Source organism: Miniopterus natalensis, chromosome 12 (genome assembly GCF_054644295.1).
Source record: "Miniopterus natalensis isolate mMinNat1 chromosome 12, mMinNat1.hap1, whole genome shotgun sequence".
Lineage (NCBI taxonomy): Eukaryota > Metazoa > Chordata > Mammalia > Chiroptera > Miniopteridae > Miniopterus > Miniopterus natalensis.
The window spans coordinates 2,704,232-2,729,880 of NC_142092.1; the positions used below are offsets into that span (position 1 = coordinate 2,704,232).

General features: G+C 40.9%; 2 protein-coding genes across 6 annotated transcripts in view; both read left to right on the top strand.

The window, feature by feature from the left end:
* Positions 1-6,590, top strand: part of NOL8 (nucleolar protein 8) — a 38,697-nt gene extending 32,107 nt beyond the window's left edge. For 2 of the 5 annotated variants that reach the window (XM_087822503.1, XM_016208964.2), the window contains 2 exons: positions 4,524-4,603; positions 5,093-6,590. In XM_087822503.1, the coding sequence (XP_087678629.1) occupies positions 4,524-4,603; positions 5,093-5,143 (131 nt within the window). In that variant the 3' untranslated portion in view covers positions 5,144-6,590. Of the gene's footprint in view, positions 1-4,520; positions 4,604-5,092 lie in introns of those variants that run through there. The other 3 variants (XM_087822500.1, XM_087822501.1, XM_087822502.1) reach the window with 2 other exon arrangements.
* Positions 6,591-8,619: 2,029 nt separating this feature from the next.
* The window catches only part of IARS1 (isoleucyl-tRNA synthetase 1), a 93,891-nt gene continuing 76,861 nt past the window's right edge, over positions 8,620-25,649 (top strand). The window contains exons 1-6 of the mRNA XM_087822504.1: positions 8,620-8,686; positions 11,808-11,933; positions 12,696-12,852; positions 13,275-13,394; positions 16,055-16,137; positions 18,511-18,628. Of these exons, the coding sequence (XP_087678630.1) occupies positions 11,815-11,933; positions 12,696-12,852; positions 13,275-13,394; positions 16,055-16,137; positions 18,511-18,628 (597 nt within the window). The 5' untranslated portion in view covers positions 8,620-8,686; positions 11,808-11,814. The remainder of the gene's footprint in view (positions 8,687-11,807; positions 11,934-12,695; positions 12,853-13,274; positions 13,395-16,054; positions 16,138-18,510; positions 18,629-25,649) is intronic.

Here is a 25,649-nt window from a genome sequence, read left to right on the forward strand (position 1 = left end):
GCTTTGTAGCTCATGCCAGATGGCCCTGGGCAGAACACAGGCAGTAGTTAACCTTAGCCTGGACCTCCAGGGAGGTACCAGAGCCAGCATTCCCAGTGAGCAGCTTCAAACCTCATTGAAGCACCAGCCAACCACCTTCCACAAGGAACACACTCAAGGGGTGAATGCAGCAGGCACCAAAGCCCTGCTGAAGTTAAGCCCTGCTCCATGGGATGCGCCCTGAGCATTTTATCCTCCACAGTGGTTACTCACGGTCCTCAGACCTGATCAGCCTGATAGTAGATCCCTCCCACTGATGTGCCAACAGCAGTCACAGCTCAACTACAACAGGAGAGTGGACAAAGCCCACGTGGGGTGCACACACCTGGAGTGCCCAGCTCAGGTGAATGTGAAGGTTCTGCCACTGGACCCAATGGGACACCTAGTATGTTAGGCCATTCTACCAAACCCCGGAGACATAGAAACAAACACAGGGAGGCTGGCAAAATGAGGACACAAAAATGTCCCAAATGAAAGAACACAACAAAACACCAGAAAAAGAACTAAACAGAATAAAGACAAGCAATCGACCAGATGCAGAGTTCAAAACATTTGTTATAAGGATGCTCAGTGGACTTAGGGGAAGACTAGATGAACCCAGTAAGAACTTCAACAGCATAAAAAAGGACATACCAACGATAAAAAGGAACCAGCCAGAAATGAAGGATACACTAACTGAAATGAAGAATAATTTATAGGCAATCAACAGTAGAATAGATGAAGCCAAGAATCAAAACAGCAATTTGGAATATAAGGAAGCAAAAAACACCCAATCAGAACAGCAAAAACAAACAAAAAAACACCCAAATTTTTAAAATGAGTATAGTATAAGGAGCCTCTGGGACAACTTTAAGTGTAGCAACATTCACATCATGGAGGTGCCAGAAGGCGAAGAGACAGCAAGAAATTGAAAACCTATTTGAAAAAAGAATGACAGAAAACTTCCCTAACCTGGTGAAAGAAATACACATACAAGTCCAAGAAGTGCAGAGAGCCCCAAACAAGGTGAACCCCAAGAGACCCACTGCAAGACACATCATAATTAAAATGCAAAAGGTTAAAGACAAAGAGAGACCCTTAAAAGCAGCAAGAAAAAAAGCAGTTACCTACAAGGGAGCTCCCATAAGACTGGCAGCTGATTTCTCGAAAGAAATTGCAGGCCAGAAGAGATTCGCATGAAAACCTGGGCAAAATGGACAAATTCCTAGAAGCATACAGTCTTCTAAAAATCAAGAAGAGTCAGAAAACCTGAATAGACCAATAACAACTAATGAAACTGAAGCAGTAATGTAAAAACTATAAACAAAAGTCCGGGACTGGGTCACTTCACAGGAGAGATTTACCAAACAGTCAAAGAAGAATTAACACCTATCCTCAAACTATTCCAAAAAATCCAAGAGGAAAGGAGACTTCCAAGCTCTTTTTACAAGGCCAGCATTATCCTAATTCAAAAACCAGATAAAGACGCTTCAAAGAAGGAAAATTACATGTCAAAATCCCTGATGAACAAAGATGCTAAAATTGTCAACAAAATATTAGCAAATAGGATCCAGGAATACATTAAAATGATCATGCACCATGACCAAGTCAGATTTATTCTGTGGATGCAAGGTTGGTTCAGTATTCAAAAGTGAATAACATGATACAGCATTTAAACAAAATGAAGGACAAAAATCATATGATCATATCAATAGATACCGAAAAAGCATTCAACAAAATCCAGCACCCATTTATGATTAAAAACTCAGCAAAATGGGAATTAGAGGGACGATGCCTCAAGGTAATAAAGGCCATATATGACAGACCTACAGCCAACGTCACAGTCATTGAACAAAAACTAAAACAATTTCCCTTAAGAATAGGAACAAGACAGGGATGTCCACTTTCACCACTCGTATTCAACATAGTACTGGAAGTCCTACCCACAGCCATCAAAAAGGAAGAAAACATAAAAGGCATCCAAATTGGAAAGGAGAAAGTAACACTGTCATCATTTGCATATGACATGATATTGTACATAGAAAACCCTAAAGACTCTACCAAAAATCTGCTAGATTTAATAAATTTGTCAAAGTAGCAGGATACAAAATTAACAATCCCATTTACCATTGCCACAAAAACTAAGATACCTGGGAAAAAACTGTACTGGGAAAACTACAGGACATTGAAAACGGAAATAAGAGGAAGACACAAAATTGTAAGCATGTACCGTGGTCATGGATTAGAAGAATTATGTCATTAAAATGTCCATACTACCCAAAGCAATCTACAGATTCAATGCAATCCCTTTAAAATACCAATGGCATATTTCAGTTACATCAGATATTCCAAAAATTTATATGGAACCCAAAAAGACCCCAAATAGTGGCAGCAGCCTTGAGAAAGAAGAACAATGTTGGAGAGATCACAACACCAGATATCAAGTTACACTACAAAACCACTGTTATCAAAACAGCCTGGTACTGGCACAAGAACAGGCATATAGATCAATGGAACAGAACAGAGACCCCAGAAATAAAGCCATGTCTTTATGGTCTATTAATATTTTACAAAGAAGGCAAGAGCATACAGTGGATTAAAGACAGTATATTTAATAAACGGTGTTGGAAAATTGGACAGGTACATGCAAAAAAAAGTGAAACTACACCACCAACTTACACCGTACACAAGAAGAAACTCAAAATGGATGAAAGACTTAAATGTAAGATGCAAAACCACAAAAATCCTAAAAAAAAACATAGGCAGTAAAACCTCAGACATCTCACGTAGTGGAATTTTCGCTGATACGTCTCCTAGGGCAAGAGAAACAAAGGAAAAAATAAACAAATGGAACGATATCAAACTAAAATGCTCCTGCTGCACAGCAAAAGAAACCATCCTCAAAATGCAAGAGGAACCCACTGTATGGTAGAACATATTCGCCAATGATACATCTGATACGAGGTTAATTTCCAAAATATATAAAGAACTTGTACAACTCAATAAAAGGAAGACAGACAATCCAATTGAAAAATGGGCAAAGGGCCTGAATAGACACTTCTCCAAAGAGGACATGCAGATGGCCAAGAGATATATGAAAAAATGCTCAATGTCGCTAGTTATTAGAGATGCAAATTAAAACAACAATGCGGTATCACCTCACACCTGGAACAGGTTGCAACAGGCAGCTAGTGCTGGCAAGGGTGTGGAGAAAAGGGAACCCTGGTGCACCGCTGGTGGGCATGCAGACTGTTGCAGCCACTGTGGAAAACAGTATGGAGTCTCCTCCAAAAATTGATAGTTGAACTGCTATTTGACCCAGTGATTCCACTCCTGGGAATATATCCTAAGAAACCTGAAACACTAATAAGAAGGAATATATGCACCCCTATGTTCATAGCAGTGCAATTTACAATAGCTAAGATCTGGAAACAGCCCCAGTGCTCATCAGTAGATGAGTGGATAAAAAGTGTGGTACATTTACACAATGGAATACTAGGCAGCCATAAAAAAGATTTCTTTCCCTTTGCAACAACATGGATGAACCTGGAGATTATTATGCTAAGCAAAATAAGCCAGTCAGAGAAAGAAAAATATCACATGACCTCACTTATATGCAGAGTGTAATGAGCAAAATTAACTGACAAACAAAATAGGTCCAGAGATACGGAAGCATGGAACAGACTGACAGATGTAAAGGGGAGGGGGAGGTTTAAACCAAGAACTTATATGAATATGTGCATGGCCCATGGACACAGACAATAGTGTGGTTAGGCATGGGGTGGGGCTGGAGTTGGGTTGAGGGGGCCAAACATGGGAAAAATGGGGGACATCTATAATACTCTCAACAATAAAAATTTTAAAAAGGACCTACAACCAAGATTACTCTATCCAGCAAAACTATCATTTAGTATCAAAGGACAGATAAAGAGCATCCCTGACAAAACCAGTACTACATGAAATTTTAAAGGGTCTTCTTTAAGAAGAAGAAATAAAAAATATGAACAATAAAATGGCAATAAATACACATCTAAAAAACAAACAAGTAGAACAGAAACAGACTCATAGATAACAGAGAACATTTTGATGGTTGCCAGATGGGACAGAGGTTGGGCGATGGGTGAAAAAGGTGAAGGGATTAAGAAGTACAAATTGATTGTCACAGAATAGCCACTGGGAAGTAAAGTACAGCCTAGGGAATATAGTCAATAATATTCTAATAACTGGTATCAAATGGGTATGAGATTTATCAGGCTGATCGCTTAGTAAGTTACATAAATGTCTAATCACTGGAGTGTACACCTGAAACTAATATAATGTATGTCAACTGTAATTGAAAAATTTAAAGACTTAAAAATAATAACAAACTAAAATAAAATTAGCATAAATTGAGTGGTGTGGGTAAGTCGTAAGTAGAATTAAAGAACTTGATAATGCCAGCACTAGAATGGTATCCTTTTTGGTATTAATTTGTTGCCTCGTCTTTTTTTATTTTCCCCAAGTAGGTTCTGACTTATTCTGGAGAGGAATGGGAGATAATATTAGTAGGAATTCTTGGGAGGCCAGAACAAACAACCTGCGTATGGTAAGTAATTGTATCTTCATATTGTCCCCATCAATAAATACGATGTTATCTTTGCGTTAATATATATCTGTGTAAGAATAGGGGAATAGGTATGACACCTAAGACTAAAAGGATGACAACTGAGAACATGATTTAAACACTCAGAGTTATAATGTTAGGAGGGACCTTTGAGGTTGTTCAATCCAACACACATGGTACAGATGAAGAGACTGAAAACTGGCTGAATCTAGTAACTCGTCTGAGTTCCAGCCATGCTTCATTAAGTAACAGGAAATATGAGTCTTCTGAAAGACTGAGTTAGAGTTTCCATTATAAACACAACACCAAAAATTTAAATTGTCCTTGTTCATTCCAGGTAAGCACTTACACAATGGTTTGCACAACCCTGACACTGAATAACCCTACATTTTACTTTATAGTTACTGAACTCCTTGCAAATAATTTACATTTAGTTTTAACAAAGGCTTTTTTGCTTTTATGTTTTTCTAGGATTGTCGGAAGAAACATAAAGATGCCAAAAGGAGAGTGAAACCAAAATAAAAAGTGTGATTATTGGTTTTGATACTGATTTTGAACAAGATTCACTTATGGAAATTGGATGAACTAGAAAACAATTTTAGCTAACAAGAATTTGGAGTGAAGGAATATTCAAAATCTGGCTAATGGATGCAATGCTGGTTGCTATTGCTATGTTTTTCTGTGATTTTCCTCTATTTCTACTACCTAAGTACTTCAAAAAAATTAACCTAAACTTTTTTTTTTAATCCTCACCTGAGGATATTTTGAGAGAGAGAGAAACTATGTGAGAAACACATTGATTAGTTGCCTCCTGAATGCCCTTGGCCAGAGTCGAACCCAGGACCCTTTAGTCCACAGGCCGACACTCTAACCACTAAGCCAAACCGGCTAGGGCTGAACTTTACTTTTTTTAACGAAGCACAAGACAGTCCCTCAAAAAAAAAGAAAACTCTTTGTATATAATCCCTTTGCCCTCCATCCTCAATAACTAATGGGCATCTTCTGATGCAAGCTTTATATAAACCGTTTTAAAATATATGGGTCAGAGCACTTGTGTTTTCCAAGTTAGGTTTTGTATGAATTATAGGCTACTTGAAATATTTATTTCTGATTGTACCAAATACACTTGACCTCCATTTTGTGTTATTTATTTATTTAAGAGGCTAGACACAAGTCAAACTTGAGTTTTGTACTTGTGTCCTGGTGAACAGCTAACTAAAACGCAGGACATTTCAGACCATTGTTACAGGAGAGTTCTGGGAAGACCAGAAAAGGACACCAAATAGTTTTTCTGTCCTTCCCCTCCAGGAATTGATAGAGGCAAGTCCATCAATCCCAAAATTCTACTTAGAACAGAGGCTTATGAAAAATCCAAGTGTTTGAAAGGTAGGTAGTCACAGTTGGAGTCAGGACTCTAAGTCCCTATAGGGAAGCAGATTTAGTACCTTGTTATATCAACTGGGCTAGGATGACAGACAGACAGTCCTCCTATCAAACTGGGCTCTGTACAGAATTGTGTAGCTCTGGCAGGTCTGGCTCAGTTGGTTGTCATCCAGTACACCAAAAGGCCGTCGGCTCGATTCCCTTTCGGCACATACCCACATACAGGTTGCAGGCTCGATCCTGTCAGGGCCCATGCAGGAAGCAATGGGTCGATGTTTCTCCTTCACATCAATGTTTTCTCACTCCCTCTTCCTCTCTCTGTTTGCCCTGCATCCTCAACTAATGGGCAAAAATCAATAAAAAAAAGTAAAACATAAAAAAATTGTGTTGTATAAAAACAATCCCAAGGGATCATCATTGAACCATAACGTGTGTATTTGAAATTGACTTGCATCTTGATTGTGTATAAACTTTGTGAGGGTTGGAATGTCATCTGTGTATTCATTATGTCCCCACTGCCTAGAATCGTGTCTAAAACATAGCGGGTGCTCAGCACGTAATTTTTTAATAAACAGTGTCCAGTGAATTAAGTGGCTGAAGAGTCCTGTGTTTCCAAGACTGGACTTCATGGAGAATGCAAACAGCCACTCAGCAGGATAAATAACCCAAATGTACCACCTCCTTTTGATGTGTATTACATTTATGCCTTCTTATCTATTGCTACAGAACAAGTCATTTCATTAACAATCATTTATTTTGCTTACAAATAACCAGTTTGGTCAGGGCTCACTGGGGACTGTTTTGTCTCACTGCATGTGGTGGTATTGGCCTGGCCCCGCTGGAACTAGAACCCGTTTCTCAGATGGGCCACTCTGCCTCTCCATGTGTCCTCAGCAGGGCAGCTGGGTTTGGGGCTCAGGAAACCAGTGCCAGCGGTCTCGAGGCCTAGCTCAGAAACTGGCTGAGTCGTCTCCACTGTGTAGGTAGAAACAACACTGAACCCGCCTGTACTCAGTGGCTAGGGACGCGGACCCCACCTCGGCGGGAGGGGTTCCGTTTGGACCGTGTTTAAATCTGTCACACCTACGTCTCCAAAGCGGGTCACATCAGGTAGCCGTGCCCACCCCCAACTCCTGCTCCCCGGATACAGCCACCTTCTACGGTGTAATGTTTCCTCTGAGTTTCTCCGTGTTTCTAACAAGCTTATGCTGAGTCCTTGACTTTTCAGGTTTAGAATTACCTGTCGACTTACTCTGAAAAGGAGGATTTATCCCCGGCGGGGCTCGGTCAGCGTCGTCCGCGCGCCAAATGTCGCTGGTTGGATTCCTGGTGCGGGAACGTGCCCTCCCTCTCCTTCTCGGAAATCAAAACAACTACGGGAAAGAACAGTGAGGATTTAATTCTGACCCATGCAGTCTGTTTTGACCACGTTGAACCTTTCCCTAGACTCCTTCGCTTGCTCCGCTTCCCCTGGGCTGTCTTCCCCGCAGCACGAGGGCGGGCCTGCCGGGGGTCAGGGGGTCAGGGCGGGCCTGCCGAGGGGTCAGGAGGGGCCGAGGCGGCCGCAGCCGGAGGCTTCGGGCTCGAGACGTCGAGTTCTGGGCAACGCGCCGAAGCTCCCGCGCCCGGAACCTCCCCGCCCCCCGCACGAGCTGCGGGGCCGTCCCTGGAGGTTGAGTGAGCGCCGCTCGGGTTCTCGAGGTGCTCTTAAATGTACTGAGAGCTTTCTACATGTTCTCGGCCAGACCGACTTTTTGCCGCCGTTGATGGAGACGGCGAGCAGGTGCGGGCCGCGGATTCCCTCGTCTCGGGCCGAGGCCGGGGCTGCCGTCCGCGCGGCTCGGGGGCGCGTGTTCACCCGCAGGGGCGGGGCGCATGTAAGAAAGCAGGGAATTGATTTGTTTTCATAGCGGGAAACATTTTTAAGGCTGGTTACCAGGCCTTTCTCTCCTTGTTTCACCTGCATGTGGCCGTTTAATTGCTACAGTCAGGCCCAGAGCTCTGGAGAGGGCGCCCCAGCCCGCGGCCCCCGCCCCCGCCCCGGGGCAGCGCTGCCGCCCGGCGCGCGCGCGCGGGAGGGTCCCCGGAGCGGCAGGCCAGGAGTCTCGGTGTGCATCAGAATTCCCCAGCGCCTGCTAAAATGACTTTTTTAAAGTTTTAAAAAATTACTGACTTTAGAGAAACACCGATATGCGGTTCCACTTATTTATTCATTGGCTGATTCGTGTGTGTGCCCTGCCGGGGGCGGGAGGCCCGAGCCCGGCCTCGCAGTTCCGCCCGCGGCTGGGGCCTGGCGCAGGTGCCGCGGCCCCGACAACGCCCCCGAGCGGGCTGCCGGCCTGCGAGCGCCGCCGGGGCACCCGCCGGGGCGGGGCTCAGCCCCAGCACAGCTGCCGAGGCCGCCGCGGGCGGAGGACACCGACGGGCGCGCACGGCCGCGTGAAGCCCCGGGCCCGGAGGCACTGAAGGGTCCTCCCGGCACCGCCGCCCGAGCCGCGCGGAATCTCCCGGCGAGCACCGCGGGCGCGCCGGGATGGGCGGGGCCCGAGCCGCCTATCGGCGTTTGGTTTGTTGCCGGGTGTCCGACGGCGCGCGCTGATTAGCCGGTGCCGGCGCCGCGCTCGCCCGGGGCCCGGGCCTTGCATCAGCCTCGGTCGGCGCGTCTGAGGCCTGGGGCTGTCGGTGAGCGCGCGCTCGGCCCCCAGGAGGAGGGCGGGGGGACGGGGCACCGACCTCGCGAACCGCGCGAAGCCTGGCGCCCGGGCCGAGACTCGCGACCCTCGCCCGCGCTCTGCCGCCGGTGCCGCGGTAGCACGTGAGCCGTCGCGTGGCTGCGGGGTGCGGTGGGACCGCGCTCGCAGGGGAGCGCAGAGGCGGCGGCGCTAGAAGTGACTGGGAGTGGAGGTGTTCCTGAGAACCGGCCCCGCGCGGCGGGCGGGGGACGGCGGGGGACGGGGCACGGCGGCGGGCGGGGACGGGGGGAGACGGGGCACGGAGGCGGGCGGGAGCGGCGGGGGACGGGGCACGGCGGCGGGCGGGGGACGGCGGGGGGACGGGGCACGGCGGCGGGCGGGAGCGGCGGGGGACGGGGCACGGCGGCGGGCGGCCCGAGGGGTTGGGGTCTCCAGATGGTAAGTAGGAGCTGAGGTCTTTGTGTTTGGCTTAATGCAGTGATTCTTCACCTTTGGGGGAGTCGGAGCTCCCTAGAAAATTTTATAAAACTTAAGAGTCATCTTCACACCTTAAGTCCCTTTTTCTCAAACGTCAAGTGGGAGCTGAGGTAGATCTTCCTGAGTGCGGTCGGGACGGCCTCGAGGGCGTGGGCGTGGGCAAGGTCGCGGCTCTTCCGCGCGGTGCCTGAGGGCGAGGGCCTGGCGTGAGGTGCGAGCCGTGGGACCCCTCTTCCTGGGGAGGCGGAGGCGCCGCGGACCCGGGAGCCGTGGGCTTTCGACTGATACGTTTCGGGCGCACACGAGTGGCCCGCCTGTACTCTTCTTTTTTCCTGTATAAAGCTCAGAGGTACACTTGCATCTAAAAAATAATGGAAGGAAAACGAGGCACCGCTTGTAAGGACCTTTCCGTTTTGCTGACATGGGTCGTTACTGTGCTTCGCTTGATGCTTTCCTTTCAGAGTTTCCCAAGTCGGCGGCCCGGCCCCGGTAGCTTCCGAGCGCCCGAGGCCGCCCGTCCCCCCGCCGTCGCCTCGTCACCGGCCGTCCCGCCGCCGGCTGGGACCCCGCCCGCGCCCGCCCGGGGAGCGAGAGGGAGGCGCTGCCGCGCGGGCGCCCGCGGCGCCCCGGGCCTGGGCCGGAGCTGTAGGGCGTGTCCTTCCCGAAAGGAGTGAAAAAGCAGCCACTAGGATAAGTAGGAGATTGAGTGAGCAGGGAGTTGTTTGAATGTGAGGTTCTCACCTTACTAGCGTCACAAGTGTTTTAGGTCTTGTCATTCCTCAGTAGCAAGTGAGTGCGATTGAGATTTAACAAATGAGGTCAGAGGGCCGAAGTTATTTTAACAGAAGTGCTTTCTGTCCTGTGGGTGTAGGTACTAATTCTTAACCTATTTCGAGATTTTTTTTAGATTGTTACTGAACTTTTATTGTCATTGTTAGAGCGCACTCGCCAGCCTCGCCTCCAGATGAGGAGCCGGTGCCTGCGTTTTAGTAGGACCCTAGGGGATTAGCGTGAGAGTCGGCACTCTGCGACTGCTCTGACCAAGAATTCCCAGGATTTTCTTGTTTTCTCTTAGAAGCAATTTATCTACTAAATGTTATATTGTAGTTGAAAAATGGGTGAAGAGTGTGATTTTGAGACAAGTTTTGCAATAATTTAAAAATACCATGTATCCCTATTTTATACTATTACAAAAATAACTCAAAATTGATCAATGACCTAAATACAAGCTAAAAAATCGCAACCTTGTTTAAGGTAGTGGTTTCTTAGACATGACATTGAAAGCACAAGAAACAAAACAAAAAATAGGTACACTGGTCTTCACCAGAATTAGAAATATGTAATAACATGAAGAAAATAAAAGGACAGTCCACAAAATGGGAGAAATTTTTGCAAATTTTATAACAGGCGGAGCTTATATCTGGAATAAAGAATTCTTACAACTCAACAATAAAAAGATAACTATACATTGGGCAAAGGATAAATAGATAGCTCTCTAAGGAAATGTAAAAAATGCCCAGTACACACATGCTCAACATCACTGATCATTAGGGAAATGCAAATCAAAACCACCATGAGTTACCACTTCCTATCCACTAGGACTTCATCTAATACAGTAATGGTAATAAGGAGTGACTCCTCATTTGCTGCTGGAAGAATATAAAGTAATGTAGTAGCCATGAAAAAAAATCTTGGCAATTTTTTTAAAATATATATCTCCATTGATTTCAGAGAAAGGAAGGGAGAGAGAGAGAAACATCAGTGATGAGAGAGTTGTCATTGGCTGGCTGCCTCCTGCACGCCCCTGACTGGGGATCGAGCCTGCAACCTGGGCATATGCCCGGACTGGAATCGAACCACAGTCTCTTGGATCCTAGGTTGATTCTCAAGTACTGAGCCATGCCCAGGCGGGCTAGCAATCTTTTTAAAAGTTACACAGATACAACCTCCAATTCCTCTCCTCTGTGAGTGTGTGTGTGTGTATGCGCACGCACACACACGCAAGAGAACTAAAAACATAGTTCCAACAAAAACTTAAATACATATATATTCATAGCATTGTTCATAATAGCCAACAAGTGGAAAGAATCCTAATGTCCATGAACTAATGAATGGATAAACAAAATGTGGCATCTTTATACAATAAAATACTATTATTCAGTATAAAAAAGTGGTGGTGTATGAATACATATTACAACATGGATGAACCTTGAACACATAATTCTAAATAAAAGAAGCCAGACAAAATAGACTGTACGTACATGATTCTGTTTATATGAATGTCCAGAACAGGAAAATCATAGATGCAGAAAGCAGATGTATGGTTGTCAGGGCTGGGGAAAGGGAATGGAGAGTGACTGCTAATCTGTACAGTTTTTAGAGGACGAAAGGGAGCATTGATGAAAATATTCTGGAATTAGAGCGTGGTTATGGTTGCACAATCTTGTGAGTATACTAAAAATCACTGAATTGTACACTTTAAAAGGGTGAACTTTATAGTGCGTGAACTATGCCTAAAAAACCTGTAATTATTTTTAAAGTAACATGTAGTAATATGTATACTCATTTTAATGTATGGTAATCTGTTATTTCTAGACTTTTCTTGAGAATAATAAACTTGATTTCTCTTGCAGCAACAAAATGGTTCAACAAGTTCCAGAAAACATTGATTTTCCTGCTGAAGAAGAGAAAATCTTGCAGTTCTGGTCCAAGTTTAATTGTTTTCAAGAATGCTTAAAGCAGTCAAAACACAGGCCCAAGTATGTGAATTTCCTGGTAAAGGTAGAGTCCTTAAGCCTAGTCATTTCTTAGACTGTGTTCTGTTAAGGCACAAACTTTTTATTCACCTTTGCATTCCCAGTTTCCTGGCTCTATGTAGTGGGTACTCGTAGTTGTTGTAGGTATACATTGAATGGATGAGTTCTCAGTTATTAGGTTAAATTCAGTTTAAGAGTTCTTGTGAAAAGATTAACTTCAATGGTATCATGAAATTCAGATGTTAGAACCATTTAAGTTTAGACCTCTATTGAATAGAGTTTACGTATCACCCTCTTCCTTTCCACTTTTCTCATTATCACCACCTCACTTAAGTCCTTCAGCTAGTAGTCGCCTTCTGCTAGGATACGTCTGCCTGTGCTCTCCATTCACCTAGAGACCAGTGGTATTTTTCTAATCACGTGTCTCATGCTCAAAAACTTTATGAGACAGAGCATTTATTGCCCTATTTTACTGATGAATAACTTCATCATTCAGCATCAGGATGTATAACTTGGATTATATTGTGGACTAATCGGTGAAGAAAGAGTGGCCCAATGGAGGCCTCTCCAGCTCCCCCATAACTAGCTTTTTTGAAAGCAGGACCTCTGGTAAATACCTAATCAGTTAATCTGAATTTCCTGGTCTCACTGCTTTTCTTCTTCCTGAAGACTCCACTATAACAGTTGCTGTCTATAGAAAAGTGTTGTCCTAAATTTTTGCTGTCTATTTTAAAGTGACTTAACACATTTTTTTGTATCTGTTAGATTTACTTTCTATGATGGGCCTCCTTTTGCAACTGGGCTGCCTCACTATGGACATATACTTGCCGGGACAATTAAAGATATAGTTACAAGATATGCTCACCAAAATGGGTTTCATGTTGACAGAAGATTTGGATGGGATTGTCATGGCTTACCTGTGGTATGTTGGAGTCACCAGCCTTATGTTTTGATTTTTTTAGTAACCATTACATTTCATCATATAATATGTATAAGTATGATGAATTTTTACTATAATCAGACCTTTTCATTTCTGTAATACTATTTATAGTTGATTTTCTCTAGATTTTTTTTGAGAACTACTTTTTTAGAATATGTTTTATTTTCTAGAGTTGCTGAATTGCATTTGTTTGCATTTGTATTGTTAGATTTACTTTCTATGATGGGCTTCTTTTGCAACTGGACTGCCTCACTGTGGACATATATTTGCGGGCACTATTAAAGATAGTTACAAGATAAGCTCACCAGAGTGGCTTGACAGAAGATTTGGATGGGATTGTCATGGCTTACCTGTGGTGTGTTACATAGAGAAGGGTGGTTAACAATGTTACTGTAAATTTTCAGGAATATGAAATTGATAAGATACTGGGAATCAGAGGACCAGAAGATGTAGCCAAAATGGGGATTGTGGAATATAACAATCAGTGCCGAGCAATTGTGATGAGATATTCTGCTGAGTGGAAGGTATGTTTAGTTATTTTCAGTAAAATAAACAAAAACTTCTCACTTAAATTGGAGTTGAAATGGTTTATTGTCCTTTGTGCCTTTAATGTTGCTCCCAAAAGTATGGCTGCTCATGTGAGGTTATAAGAGGGGTCAGCCATCCTTTTTTAAAAATATATATATGTATCTTTGTTGATTTCAGAGAGAGTAAGGGAGAGGGAGAGAGAGATAGAAACATTAATGATGAGTCATTGATCAGCTGCCTCCTGCACGCCCCGACTGGGGATCAAGCCCACAACCCAGGCATGTTCCCTGACTGGAATCGAACTTCGATTTCCTGGATCCTAGGTTGATGGTCAGCTGCTGAGTCACACCCAGCCAGGCAGAGGGTCAACCATGCTTTTTAAAGGAATGTTTTGTTTCCACCTCCAACCCTAATATGTAGACTGTAGCTTAAACTGAAGCCTCTCTTATTTCTATGTGCTTCATTAGTCTTCCATATTTAATCTTTTACCTGCCCACAGCCTATGACAGGAATCAGGTTGTCCTAGCAAATAGGTTAACTTGAATATTGTAAAAAAGATAAAAAATTAAATGTTAAAATGAGTTCTAACTTGGACTCATTGTTACATGAATTTTACTCCCATCTTGCCTGCTTCTCTTAGTAATAATGCTCCCACAGCTGGTACTTCCAAGTAACTGTCAAGTGCTGTCAGAGCTCATCCCCTTGCTTGTTCTTAAGGACTTAGGAACAAAGATCCTCAACTCCCTATTTTTTCCCTGGACTTCTGATTAATTAGTTTGTGTAACTTAAAACCATGTCGAGGTTTTATTTTTTTCATCATCTCTGTCTTACCACTTTGACTTCTTAAACTTGATGTTGTTCAGAATTCCCTATTCTGCCAGTGGTCTCTAGCTTCAAACATTAATCCTTATTATGATCAAGTTGAATGTCAAATTATATCACGTCTTCTTAGTATCTCTTATATCTCTTATTTAGTCATTTATTTTCATTCCTGCAACCTTTCCCTAGGTTCTCACCTCTTCATTCCTATAACTATTTCCTAATAGGTCTCTTGTTCATGGGCTTCCCACTCAGCCTGTCAAGTTCTCTCTCCCACAAGGCTGTGCTCATCTTGCTATTCCCTGCTCAGAACATAGAGTGACTTCTCTTTGTTGGTGAATAAAATTTTGTTTCATCAATCTGAAAAATCAAAGCTTCTAAATTTTCTCCTTTCTTTACTCTAACTTTCCCTGCCTGTTCTCCAGTAGGGAAAAATCCTGATGATTATAATATTCATGTGGGTGGTTTTTTTCCCCTTATTTTTAAATTTTTCATTGTGAAATAATTCAGGCTTATTAGAAATTGCAACAGTTGTATGAAGACTTTCCTTATATCCTTTACTCACCAGCTAACACCTTCAATAACCGTAGTATAATTACCAAAAGCAGATTATTAAGAAATTAACATTGATATATTACATTAGACCTTATTCAGATTTGACCAGTTCCTCTGATATTTATTTCTGATCCAAGGACAAGTTTAGAAGCACACACTGCATTTAGTTGTCATACCTCCTTAGTCACCTTTAATCTGGAACATGACCTCAATCTTTCTTTGTCATTTATGACCTTGTCACTTGTGTTTAAACCTTTTAAAAAAAAAATTAGTTTATATTTTAGAGAGAAGGGGGAGAGAAACATCTGTGTGTGTTTATATATATGTATATATTTTGTTCCATTTATTCATGCATTCATTCATTGGTGGTGGTGTGTGCCCTCACCGAGGATTGACCCCGCAACCATCTGATGATGCTCTAACCAAACAGAGCTACCCGGCCAGGGATTGACATTGTCACTTTTAGTGACATTGTACAAACAGTACAAACCAGTTATTTTGTAGAAAGTCCTTCAGTAGCCCAGCCGGTGTGGCTCAACGGTTGAGCATCTACCCATGAACCAAGAAATCACAGGTTCTGTTCTGATCAGGGCACATGCCTAGGTTGTGGGCTTGATCCCCTGTAGGGGGCGTGCAGGAGGCAGTCAATCAATGTTTCTATCTCTCTATCCCTCTCACTTCCTCCCTATCTATAAAAAAATCAATAAAAACATTTTTTTAAAAAACAAAATTCCTGCATATCTAATATATATTTGTGATTCCGTTTATGGAAAGGATGTCTCAGAAGTGATGACATACCCTTTGTCATGTCAGGAGGTCTATGACACTGATATGTCTCATTGCTTATGTTGACTTTGGTTTCTAAGGTGATCTCTGTCAGGATTCTTCATTGTAAAGTTGGAGTTTTTCCTTTGTAATTAATAATAATTCTGTGGGGAGGTTCTTTGCAAATAGCCTCTTTCTCATACTTTAACTGCAGTAGTTTTACTATCCTTTTCTGATTCTTGCCAGCATCAGTTATACCTGTAGTGTTTCCCAAATGGTAATTCGGGTAGACTTTAAAGGCATATTTATACTTTTAAATAACATTCACATACAGGATGAATGCCACAGAAATCTGGTGCTTAATCTTACAAAGCGTGTTGATTGCAATATAGATTTACCTGAATCATTGATTGGCCTGTTTTTCCCAAAGTCATTGCATGTGGTGATAAACAAGTAAAACACATTTATGTACAATAACAAATATCATTCTCTAACAACTAACATTTACATTTTTAAGTCCACTGTTACCAGACTTGGCCGATGGATTGACTTTGACAATGACTACAAAACTCTCTATCCAGAATTCATGGAATCTGTCTGGTAGGTTTATTTGAAATTGTAAATATAATGAATATTCTGTTATACAGGGGTGGGCAGAAGTAGCCTTACAGTTTTTCATATGGAAAATACAGTAGGTATTAAGAAGTACAAATTGGTAATTACAGAATAGTCACAATATAGGGGATATAGTCAATAATATTATAATAACTGTGGTGTAGAGTAGGTACTAGACTTAGAGTAAGGGGGTCACTTCATAAGTTAAAGAAATGTCTGACCACTATGCTGTACATCTGAAACTGATAAAATAGTATTGAATGTCAACTGTAATTGAAAATAAGTGAGAAAGAAATAGAAATGGCTTTATATCAAAGATTTTTTGCCAAAATGATTGGTATAAAATTTAGGGAAACTGGTTTCCGAAGTTGGTTATTAAAGAAGTAAGTCTAGGAGATTGTGTACTTGAATTTTATACCAAGAGAAGAGTATAGTGCAGTTACTATTCAATAACCATTTCAAAATGGGTTTTATTTATTATAAGATAGTTGTTGCAATGCCAGTCTTGATAGGTGATTTAACTTGAGCCTGCTACTATAGTCTGAAAATCATTACATATTATCAATGGGTAAACAGGCATCATTATTAGGGTTGTAAAATGCCTTCTGTACATAACTCTGGTAAATTATACTTAATTTCAGGTGAGTTGCAGCACTGTTCTGTAGGATGCACTTCCATTGCACTGCATTGTAGGTGCTTGTGGCTCATATTGCCTTCCTGTCTACCTACTCACATTTCTGTTAGTTGGGATCTGTTGCACATGCTTCGCACATGTTGCCTTTGAGGAGCAAGACACCTTGGGGCAGTTCTCAGAGCCTTTGACTCTGATATACCCCTGTGGATGCATCTCCAGACCCATGTACCCAATGTAAAAGCTGATTAGATTTTCTGACATGCCAGGGACTTTGAGCAGGGGGCTTCCTATTCACTGAGCTGCTGGTGTCCTCATGATTACAGTATCTAAAAACCAGGGTTCATGTTAAACATCGGAAAAAGAAGGTACTATATGCTCTAGATTGGGGCTGTTAAGCACTTAAATGTGGAACTGAATTTCTAATTTTAATGAATTTAAATGAGCACCTATGGCTGTTACCTACATGTTGGAAAATACAGCTCTACATATTTAATTTACACAAAACATTCTTAATTCAGGAAAAACAGTTTTTGAAGCCTGTTGGTATTAAGGTGTTAGTGTTCCTGAGGAACGTCTTGGCATATAAATAAGGCACATGGACCTAGGGTGAATACAAAAAAATAGGAGATACCTTTAATGACAGCATTAATAATGGTGATAATTTAGATTAAGTTGGTTCTTTTGGCTATATAAAGTAGTTCCACATAAATTTTTCTAGGTGATTCAGAGTCCTATGGATTGGGTTAGGACCCTGTTTGAGGTAAAGGCAAGTGGTCATGACTTGCCTGCGATCACACAGCTAGTTTTATGACTCTTAGGCTTGAAAACTGTGTCTTAGGATAGCTAATCCAAGTCCTCCTGTAGTCTTCTATGAGTGCTCTACTTAAAAGTATGTAATTTAAGATTGAGTTTAACCTTGGGAAATTTATAAGACATCACTTTTTGTGCTCTGTCTAAATCAAAGAATACCATGAAAAATACACAGTTTTCATAAAAATGTATTTTAGCAAAGGGGAGAGGGTTATTTCATTTATTTGACAGGCACATAGGAGGAGTTGGACTATAAAGATGAATTTTAAAATGGCAGAATTAAATAAGAGTTCTCACCAGTGCATTCTAGCATCCAGTTGGGAGAGGTGAGTAGTCACAGGAGAACCTGGGATGACTGTTACTGACCTTTGCAGTGTCCTATTAGTTTTTTAGCTTAAATCAACATGATTAAGTATTCAATAAAAGTTTTTGGCTAGTTGTAGAGAGACACTGATTCTAATCCCAGTGGTATAAAACTGCCCATTATAGTGAAATTGAAGCAATACACCAGAAAACTATTTAGAAAAACAAAAACTGAAATGCCAGCCATAGTTAAGATATTAGTGGGAATCTATTTTTTCAGCACTCCTGAAAAATGTAAATGTGTATACTGATATGTACAGTTTTACATAATTAGCTCCTTACTGTATGGTATGATGTCAATTACTTTTCTCAGTCAACAGCAATCATGAACATGTTTCCATGTCAACAGATATTAGCACTTCTATATCTACATAATGTCTCATTATTCTGATCTCTTGTAATTTACTAGCAAATCTTCAGTTGAGAGACATTGTGTTTTCATGTCTTTGGTTGACACAAACTCTATAAACAGAACCCAGCATAAATGTTTGCTTTTGGGGAAACATACTTGGTTATATATTATTCTAAAACTTTGTCTCTTTGCTTGCTAGGTGGGTCTTCAAACAACTTTATGATAAAGGTCTTGTTTATAGAGGTATGAAAGTCATGCCCTTTTCCACTTCATGCAATACTCCACTTTCCAACTTCGAATCGCATCAGAATTATAAGGTTTGTAAGACAGAATTGAGCATTAAGTTATGTACATGGAAGTTAAATGGTTGTGGTGATAAGGGTAACTAGTCCCAATGTAGAGTGTCAACCTAGGGGGTCTTGTCAATTTGGTCATTTCTTGCTGAGTGCTGTTAATGTTTGTCAGTCACTGAACCAAGGCTCTGTTAAAAAAGAGGGATTTTTTCCCCCGCATGAGATCTGTGAATGATGTGTCTTAATGTGATAGGTTTGTCTTGTTTTGACCATGTGTATGCTTCCCTTTGGTTTACAAGTTCAGCTCTGCCCTGTTTCCCTCCAGTCACTGTTTCACAAGCATTGTTGGTTTCGGTGATTTTTATCCCTCATCTGAGATCTCATAGTTTATTTATTTGGTAATGGTATTGAGAGAGGAAATCTAATTGGGATTGGTGCACATTATTATGATCTTTTCTCTAATGAATGGAATATCCTGTTGTCGGTATGCTAGAAGAGTTTAGGCATGTCTTGTGTTTATAAAGTATACTTACGTACTTACCTTATCTAGTCAGATAGTAAAGGTAGTAAGTCTTCTGTTCTCATGTGTGTATGTTGAAGAGGCATTTTTCTGAAAATTTATCTAACCCTCTTTAAAGATATTGATTTTGAGGGGGAATTCTTACTTTATAGCTCAAATTTGGAAATATTATTAAAACTTGTATTCCAAAAGCACTTTGCATCTTTTATTTTTTTAATCCTCACCTGAGGATATTTTTTTCCATTGCATTTCAGGGAGAGTGGAAGGGGGGTGAGACAGAGAGACAGAGAGAGAGGGAGAGAGAGAGAGAGAGGGAGAGAGGGAGAGAGATGGAGAGATGGAGAGGGAGAGAGAGAGAGAGAGAGAGAGAGAGAGAGAGAGAGAGAGAGAGAGAGACAAAGAGAGAAACATCGATTGGTTGCCTCCCGACCATGACCCAACCAGGGCCAGGGATCGAGCCAGCAACCAAGATACGAGTCCTTGGCCAGAATCCAATCCGGGAGCCTTTAGTTTGAGGGTCAACACTAATTGCTAAGCCAAACCAGCCAGAGCACCACTTTGCATCTTATACAATGCTTTTCATACATTCAGTTTGGTCATTGCAAATTCTACTGAGGTGGACATCATGATTTCTGTTGTCTCCTAAATATGCTTCTATAGTAGTGCTCATTTGTGTTGTGTTTTTTTTTTAATATATCTTTATTGATTTCAGAGAGAGGAAAGGAGAGGGAGACAGAGAGAGAGAGAGAGAGAGAAACATCAATGATGAGAGAGTCATTGATTGGCTGTAGGCGGCAACCCGGGCATGTGCCCTGACTGGGAATCGAACCCCAATCTCCTGGATCCTAGGTTGATGCTCAACTGCTGAGCCACATCCGGCTAGGCATGTTGTATTTTTTTTTTAAATAAAATATTTTTAAGCACATACAAATCTAGAGAATTACATACTAAGCACATTACCATAGTACCATTATCCCTCCTAAAAAAGTCATCACCAGTCATCCTTAATCTTAAATACTTCCTAATTCTTTAATTCCTGGATATTATCAGTGTTCACATTTCTCTTTGCTTCATAAATATACATTTTTTCCCAGTTATACTTTATTTTGGGTTCTGTTTTTTAAGGTTTATACAGTTTGTATTAATCTGTAGGTCTCCTTTTCTCTTTATTTTTTTTCTTGCAAATTATTGTTTAGGAGACAGATTTTGTCTTGTAGAGTTTCCCACATTGAGTGCTTTGATTGCATACCATGGTCTCATATAACATTTGCTCTGCTTTCTATTTTATAAAAATTGGTACTCTATGCCCTGGCGGGTTTGGCTCAGTGGTTAGACTATCCACCTGTGCACCAAGGGTCTAGGGTTCAGTTCCCGGGCAATGGCAGGTACCTGGGTTGCAGGATCCCCAGCCCTAGCAGTCTTGTGCAATAGGCAGCTGCATTGATCTGTATGTTTTTAAATATTACCCACTGTACTTACTCTGCGTGTTGGCTTTTATACTAAACACTTTTTTAAAGATTTTTTATCTTGATATATGTAGCTTTAAGGTTTTGTTTTTATTTTTTTCAGGCCTCACTTCCCCGCCCCCCTTCCCCACCCACCACCCCTTTGCCCACTTGTACCACTCCTTCCCCCTTCCCTCTGGCCATCACCTCACTATTGTCTGTGTATGTGGGATATAGGTAAATGTTCTTTAGCTAATCTCTTCATCTTCTCTTATCCAGTAACCCCACCACACTCCCCTCTGCCAGCTGTCAGTCTGTTCCATGTATCCATGCCTGTTTCTATTTGGTTTGTCAGTTTATTTTTTTCATTACATTCTATCTGTAAGTGAGATCATGTGATATTTGTCTTTCTCTGCCTGGCTTATTTCGCTTAGCATAATACTCTCCAGTTCCATCAGTGCTGTCCCAAAGGGTAAGGGATCCTTCCTTTTTACAGCTGCATAGTGTTCCATGGTGTAAATGTCCCACAGCCTTTTTACCCACTTATCTACTGATGGGCACTTGGGCTGTTTCCAGATCTTGGCTATTGTAAATAATGCTGCTATGAACATAGGGGTACACACATTCTCTCTGATTGGTATTTCGGGATTCGTAGGATATATTCCCTGGAGTGGTGGGTCAAAAGGCAGTTCCATTTTTAATTTTTTTGAAGAAACTCTGTCCTGTTTTCCACAGAGGCTGCACCAGTCTGCATTCCCACCAGCAGTGCACTAGGGTTCCCCTTTCTCCACACCCTCGCCAGCACTTTTTTTTTCTTGATTTATTGATGGCAGCCATTCTGATATGTGTAAGGTGATACCTCATTTTGGTTTTAATTTTCATCTCTGGTGATTAGTAACATTGAGCATTTCTTCATTTTCTTTGGAGAAGTGTCTATTTTGGTATTTTGTCCATTTTTTAATTGGATTGTTTTCCTGGTGTTGAGATGTAGACGTTCTTTATGTATTTTGGAAATTAGCCCCTTATCAGATGTATCAACAGTGAATATGTTCTCCCATTCAGTGTGCTCCCTTTGCATTTTCTTGGTGGTTTCTTTTGCTGTCCAGAAGCTTTTTAGTTTGATGTGGTCCCATTTGTTTAATTTTTTCCTTTGTTTCCTTTGCCCTAGGAGATGTATCAGCAAAAATGTCTGATATTTTACTGCCTATGTTTTCTTCTAGGGTTTTTATGGTTTTGTGACTTACATTTAAGTCTTTTTTTTTTTTTTTTTTTTTTTAATTTAATTTTTTTATCACCATTTGCCATCTTCCACTTCCACTCATCTGGGCATTTAACTCTTTTGTCCATTTTGAGTCTGTTCTTGTGTATGGTGTTAGGGGGTGGTCTACTCTCATTTTTTGCATATACCTGTCCAATTTTCCAACATCATTTATTGGAAAGACTATCAGACTGTCTTTACTCCATTGCATGCTCTTGCCTCCTTTGTCAAATACTAATTGACCACAAAGACATGGATTTATTTCTGGGCTCTGTGTTCTGTTCCGTTAATCTATATGCCTGTTCTTATGCCATTACCAGGCTGTTTTGATTACAGTGGCTTTGTAGTATTACTTGATATCAGGTATTGTGATCCCTCCAACTTTGTTCTTTCTCTAGATTGCTGAGGCTCTTCGGGGTCTTTCTGGGCTTCTTATAAATTTTTGGAATGTTTGTTCTACATCTGTGAAATACACCATTGGTATTTTAATAGGAATTGCATTGAACCTATAGATTGCTTTGGATGGTATGTACATTTTAATGATGTTAGTTCATCCTCTCCATGAACACAGGATATCCTTCTGCTTATTTGTATCTTCCTCAGTTTCTTTCTTCAGTGTTCTATAGTTTTCCAAGTATAGGTCTTTTGACTCTTGGTTAAATTTCTTCCTAGGTATCTTATTTTTTTTGTTGCAATAGTAAATGGGATTGTTTTATTAGTTTCTCTGAATGATAGTTCGTTATTGGTGTATAAAAATGCCTTTGACTTTTGAATATTAATTTTGTATCCTGCTACTTTGACAAATCCATTTATTAGACCTAGTAGATTTTTGATGGAGTCTTTAGTGTTTTCTATGTACAACTTCATGTCATCTGCAAAAAGCAGTTTTACTTTCTCCTTTCTAATTTGGATGCCTTTTAACTTCTTTTGTCTGATCACTTTGCCTAGGACTTCCATTACTATGTTGAATAAGAGTTGTGAAAGCAAACATCCCTGTCTTGTTCCTGATCTTAAGGGAAACACTCTTAGCTTTTTGCCCATTGAGCGTGATGTTGGCTTTAGGTTTTTCATATATGGCCTTTATTATGTTGAGGTATGGTCCTTCTCTTCCCAGTTTGTTGAGATTGTTTATCATAAATGGGTGCTGGATTTTGTTGAATGTTTTTTTTGTGTCTATTGATATGATCCTGTGGTTTTTATCATTTTGTTGATGTGATGTATCACATTTATTGATTTATGAATATTGTACCAGCCTTACATCCCTGGAATAAATCCCACTTGATCACGGTGTATGACTTTGTTTTTAATGTATTGTTGAATCCAATTTGCTAATATTTTGTTGAAGAATTTTAGCGTCTGTGTTCATATATTGGCCTTTAATTTTCCTTCTCTGTAGTGTCTTTATCTGGTTTTTGATTTAGGATATTGCTGCCCTCTTAAGAAGAGCTTAAGAAGTCTTCCCTCCTTTTGAATTTTTTTGGAATAGTTTACAGAGGATAGGTGTTGGTTCTTTGAATGTTTAGTAAAATTTACCTGAGGAGCCATCTCGTCCAGGAGTTTTGTTTGCTGGGATTTTTTTTTTTTTTTTTTTTTTTTTTTTCTTCACTTTCATTAGTTGTAATTGGTCTATTCAGGTTCTCTGATTCTTCCTGATTCAGTTTTGGAAGATTGTAGGTTTCCAGTATTTGTCCATTTCACCCATGTTGTCCAATTTTTTGGTGTGTAATTGTTCATAGTATTGTTTTACACTCCTTTGTATTTCTGTGATGTTGGTTGTTATTTCATCTCTTTCATTTCCAATTTTATTTATTTGGGTCCTCTCTCTTTGTTTCTTGAGTAGGCTGGCTAAAGGTACATCAGTCTTGTTTATCTTTTCAGAGATAAACAAGTTCTTGGTTTCATTGATCTTGGTTTCATCGATCTTTTGTACTTATTTTTAGTCTCTGTCATTAATTTTGGCTCAGGTCTTTATTATTTCCTTCTACTTCTGGCTTTGTTTGTTATTCTTTTTCTAATTCTTTTAGGTGTAGGGTTAGATTGTTTATTTGAGGTTTTTCTTGTTTCCTGAGGTAGTAATGCTATGAATGTCCCTCTCAGGATTGCTTTCCCTGGGTCCCACAGATTGTGAGTTGTTGTGTGTACATTTTCTTTTTTTTCCTGGTAATTTTTTATTTCTTCCTTGGCCTCAGTGGTAACCCATTCATTGTTTAATAACATTCTGTTTAGCTTCCATATATTTCAGTGTTTTTGACTTTTTTATTATTAGTTATTTCTAGTTTTATGCCATTATGATCTGAGAAGATTTTTGGTATGATTTCACCTTAAATTTGTTAAGAGTTACTTTGTGCCCTAAATGTCTGTCTTTGAGAATGTTCCATTTGCACTTGAGAAGAAAGTATATTCTGCAGCTTTGGGATGAAATGTTCTGTTAAATCCGTCTGATCTAGTGTGTTATTTAAGGTCGCTCTTTCCTTGTTCAGTTTTTGTCTAGACTGCCTATCCAGTGATGACAGTGAGGTGTTACAGTCCCTTACTATGACTGTATTGCTGTCGATCACTTTTAAAATATGCCACGATTTTATTTGTATATTTAGGTGCTTCTGTATTGTATGCATATATGTTTACAAGGGTTATTTCTTCTTGTGGGATCAATTCCTTTAGTATTATGTAATGATTGTTTTCTCTCTTATTATGGTCTTTGTTTTGAAGTCTACTTTGTCAGATATAAGTATTGCTTCCCCTGCTTTTTTCATACTTATTTGCATGGAATATTTTTTTGCATCCCTTCTCTTTCAGCCTATGTAAATCTTTTGTTCTGAGTTTGGAATCTTGTAGATAGTATATATATATGGCTCATGTTCTTGATTTGATTCAAGCATTTAGTTGGTTTACATTTAAGGTTATTATTCAGAGGTACTTATAAGTTGCCTTTGGGTTTTTGTTCTGTTTTGTTTTTTCCTTTACATATGTTCCTCCCTCTGTTCTTTTTATTTTTTAATTTATCTTTATTGTTGAAAGTATTACAGGTGTCCCACTTTTTCCCCCCCAATTGACCCCCTCCACTTCGCTCCCACCCCCTCCCCAGGCCTTCACCCTGTTCATTGACTGTGTCCATGGGTTATGCATATAACTTCTTTGGTTAATCTCTTCCCACCCTCCCCCCCCTTTCCCTCTGAAATATGATCGTCTGTTACATGCCTCAGTGTCTCGGAATCTATTTAGTTCATCAGATTCTTTTGTTCATTAGCTTCTTAAAGAATACCCTTCAACATTTCCTGTAGTGCTGGTCTGGTGGTGATGAACTCCTTTAGCTTTTTCTTAATCTGTGGAGCTCTTTCTCTGACCTTCAATTCTAAACGATAGCTTTGCTGGGTAGAGCAATCTTGGTTGTAGTTCCATGTTTTTCATCACTTTGAATGCTTCTTGCCACTCCTTTCGGCCTGCAAAGTTTCTGTTGAGAAATCAGCTGACAGTGGTAGGTAACTAACTGCTTTTCTCTTGCTTTTTCAGTTCCCTGGTTGTAGGGCTTCTGTTCAGCTAGATTTCAGGAGGTTCTGAGTGATGATGGTTCTGTATTTTAGTTGTAATTTTGATGTGGTTGTGGGAGGCTGCTGGTACAGCTGTTACCTACGCCACCATCTTGTTTCTCCCCGCTCTGTTCTTCTTAAAGCAGTCCCTTTCACATTTCTTACAGTGCTGCTTTGGTGGTAATGAACTCTGTTAGCCCGTGTCAGAGGGAGCTGTTTATTTCCCCTTCAGTTTTAAATGATAGGTTTGGTGGGTAAAGTAGTTTGGGCTTTACAGGTGCATGCTTTTCATTAC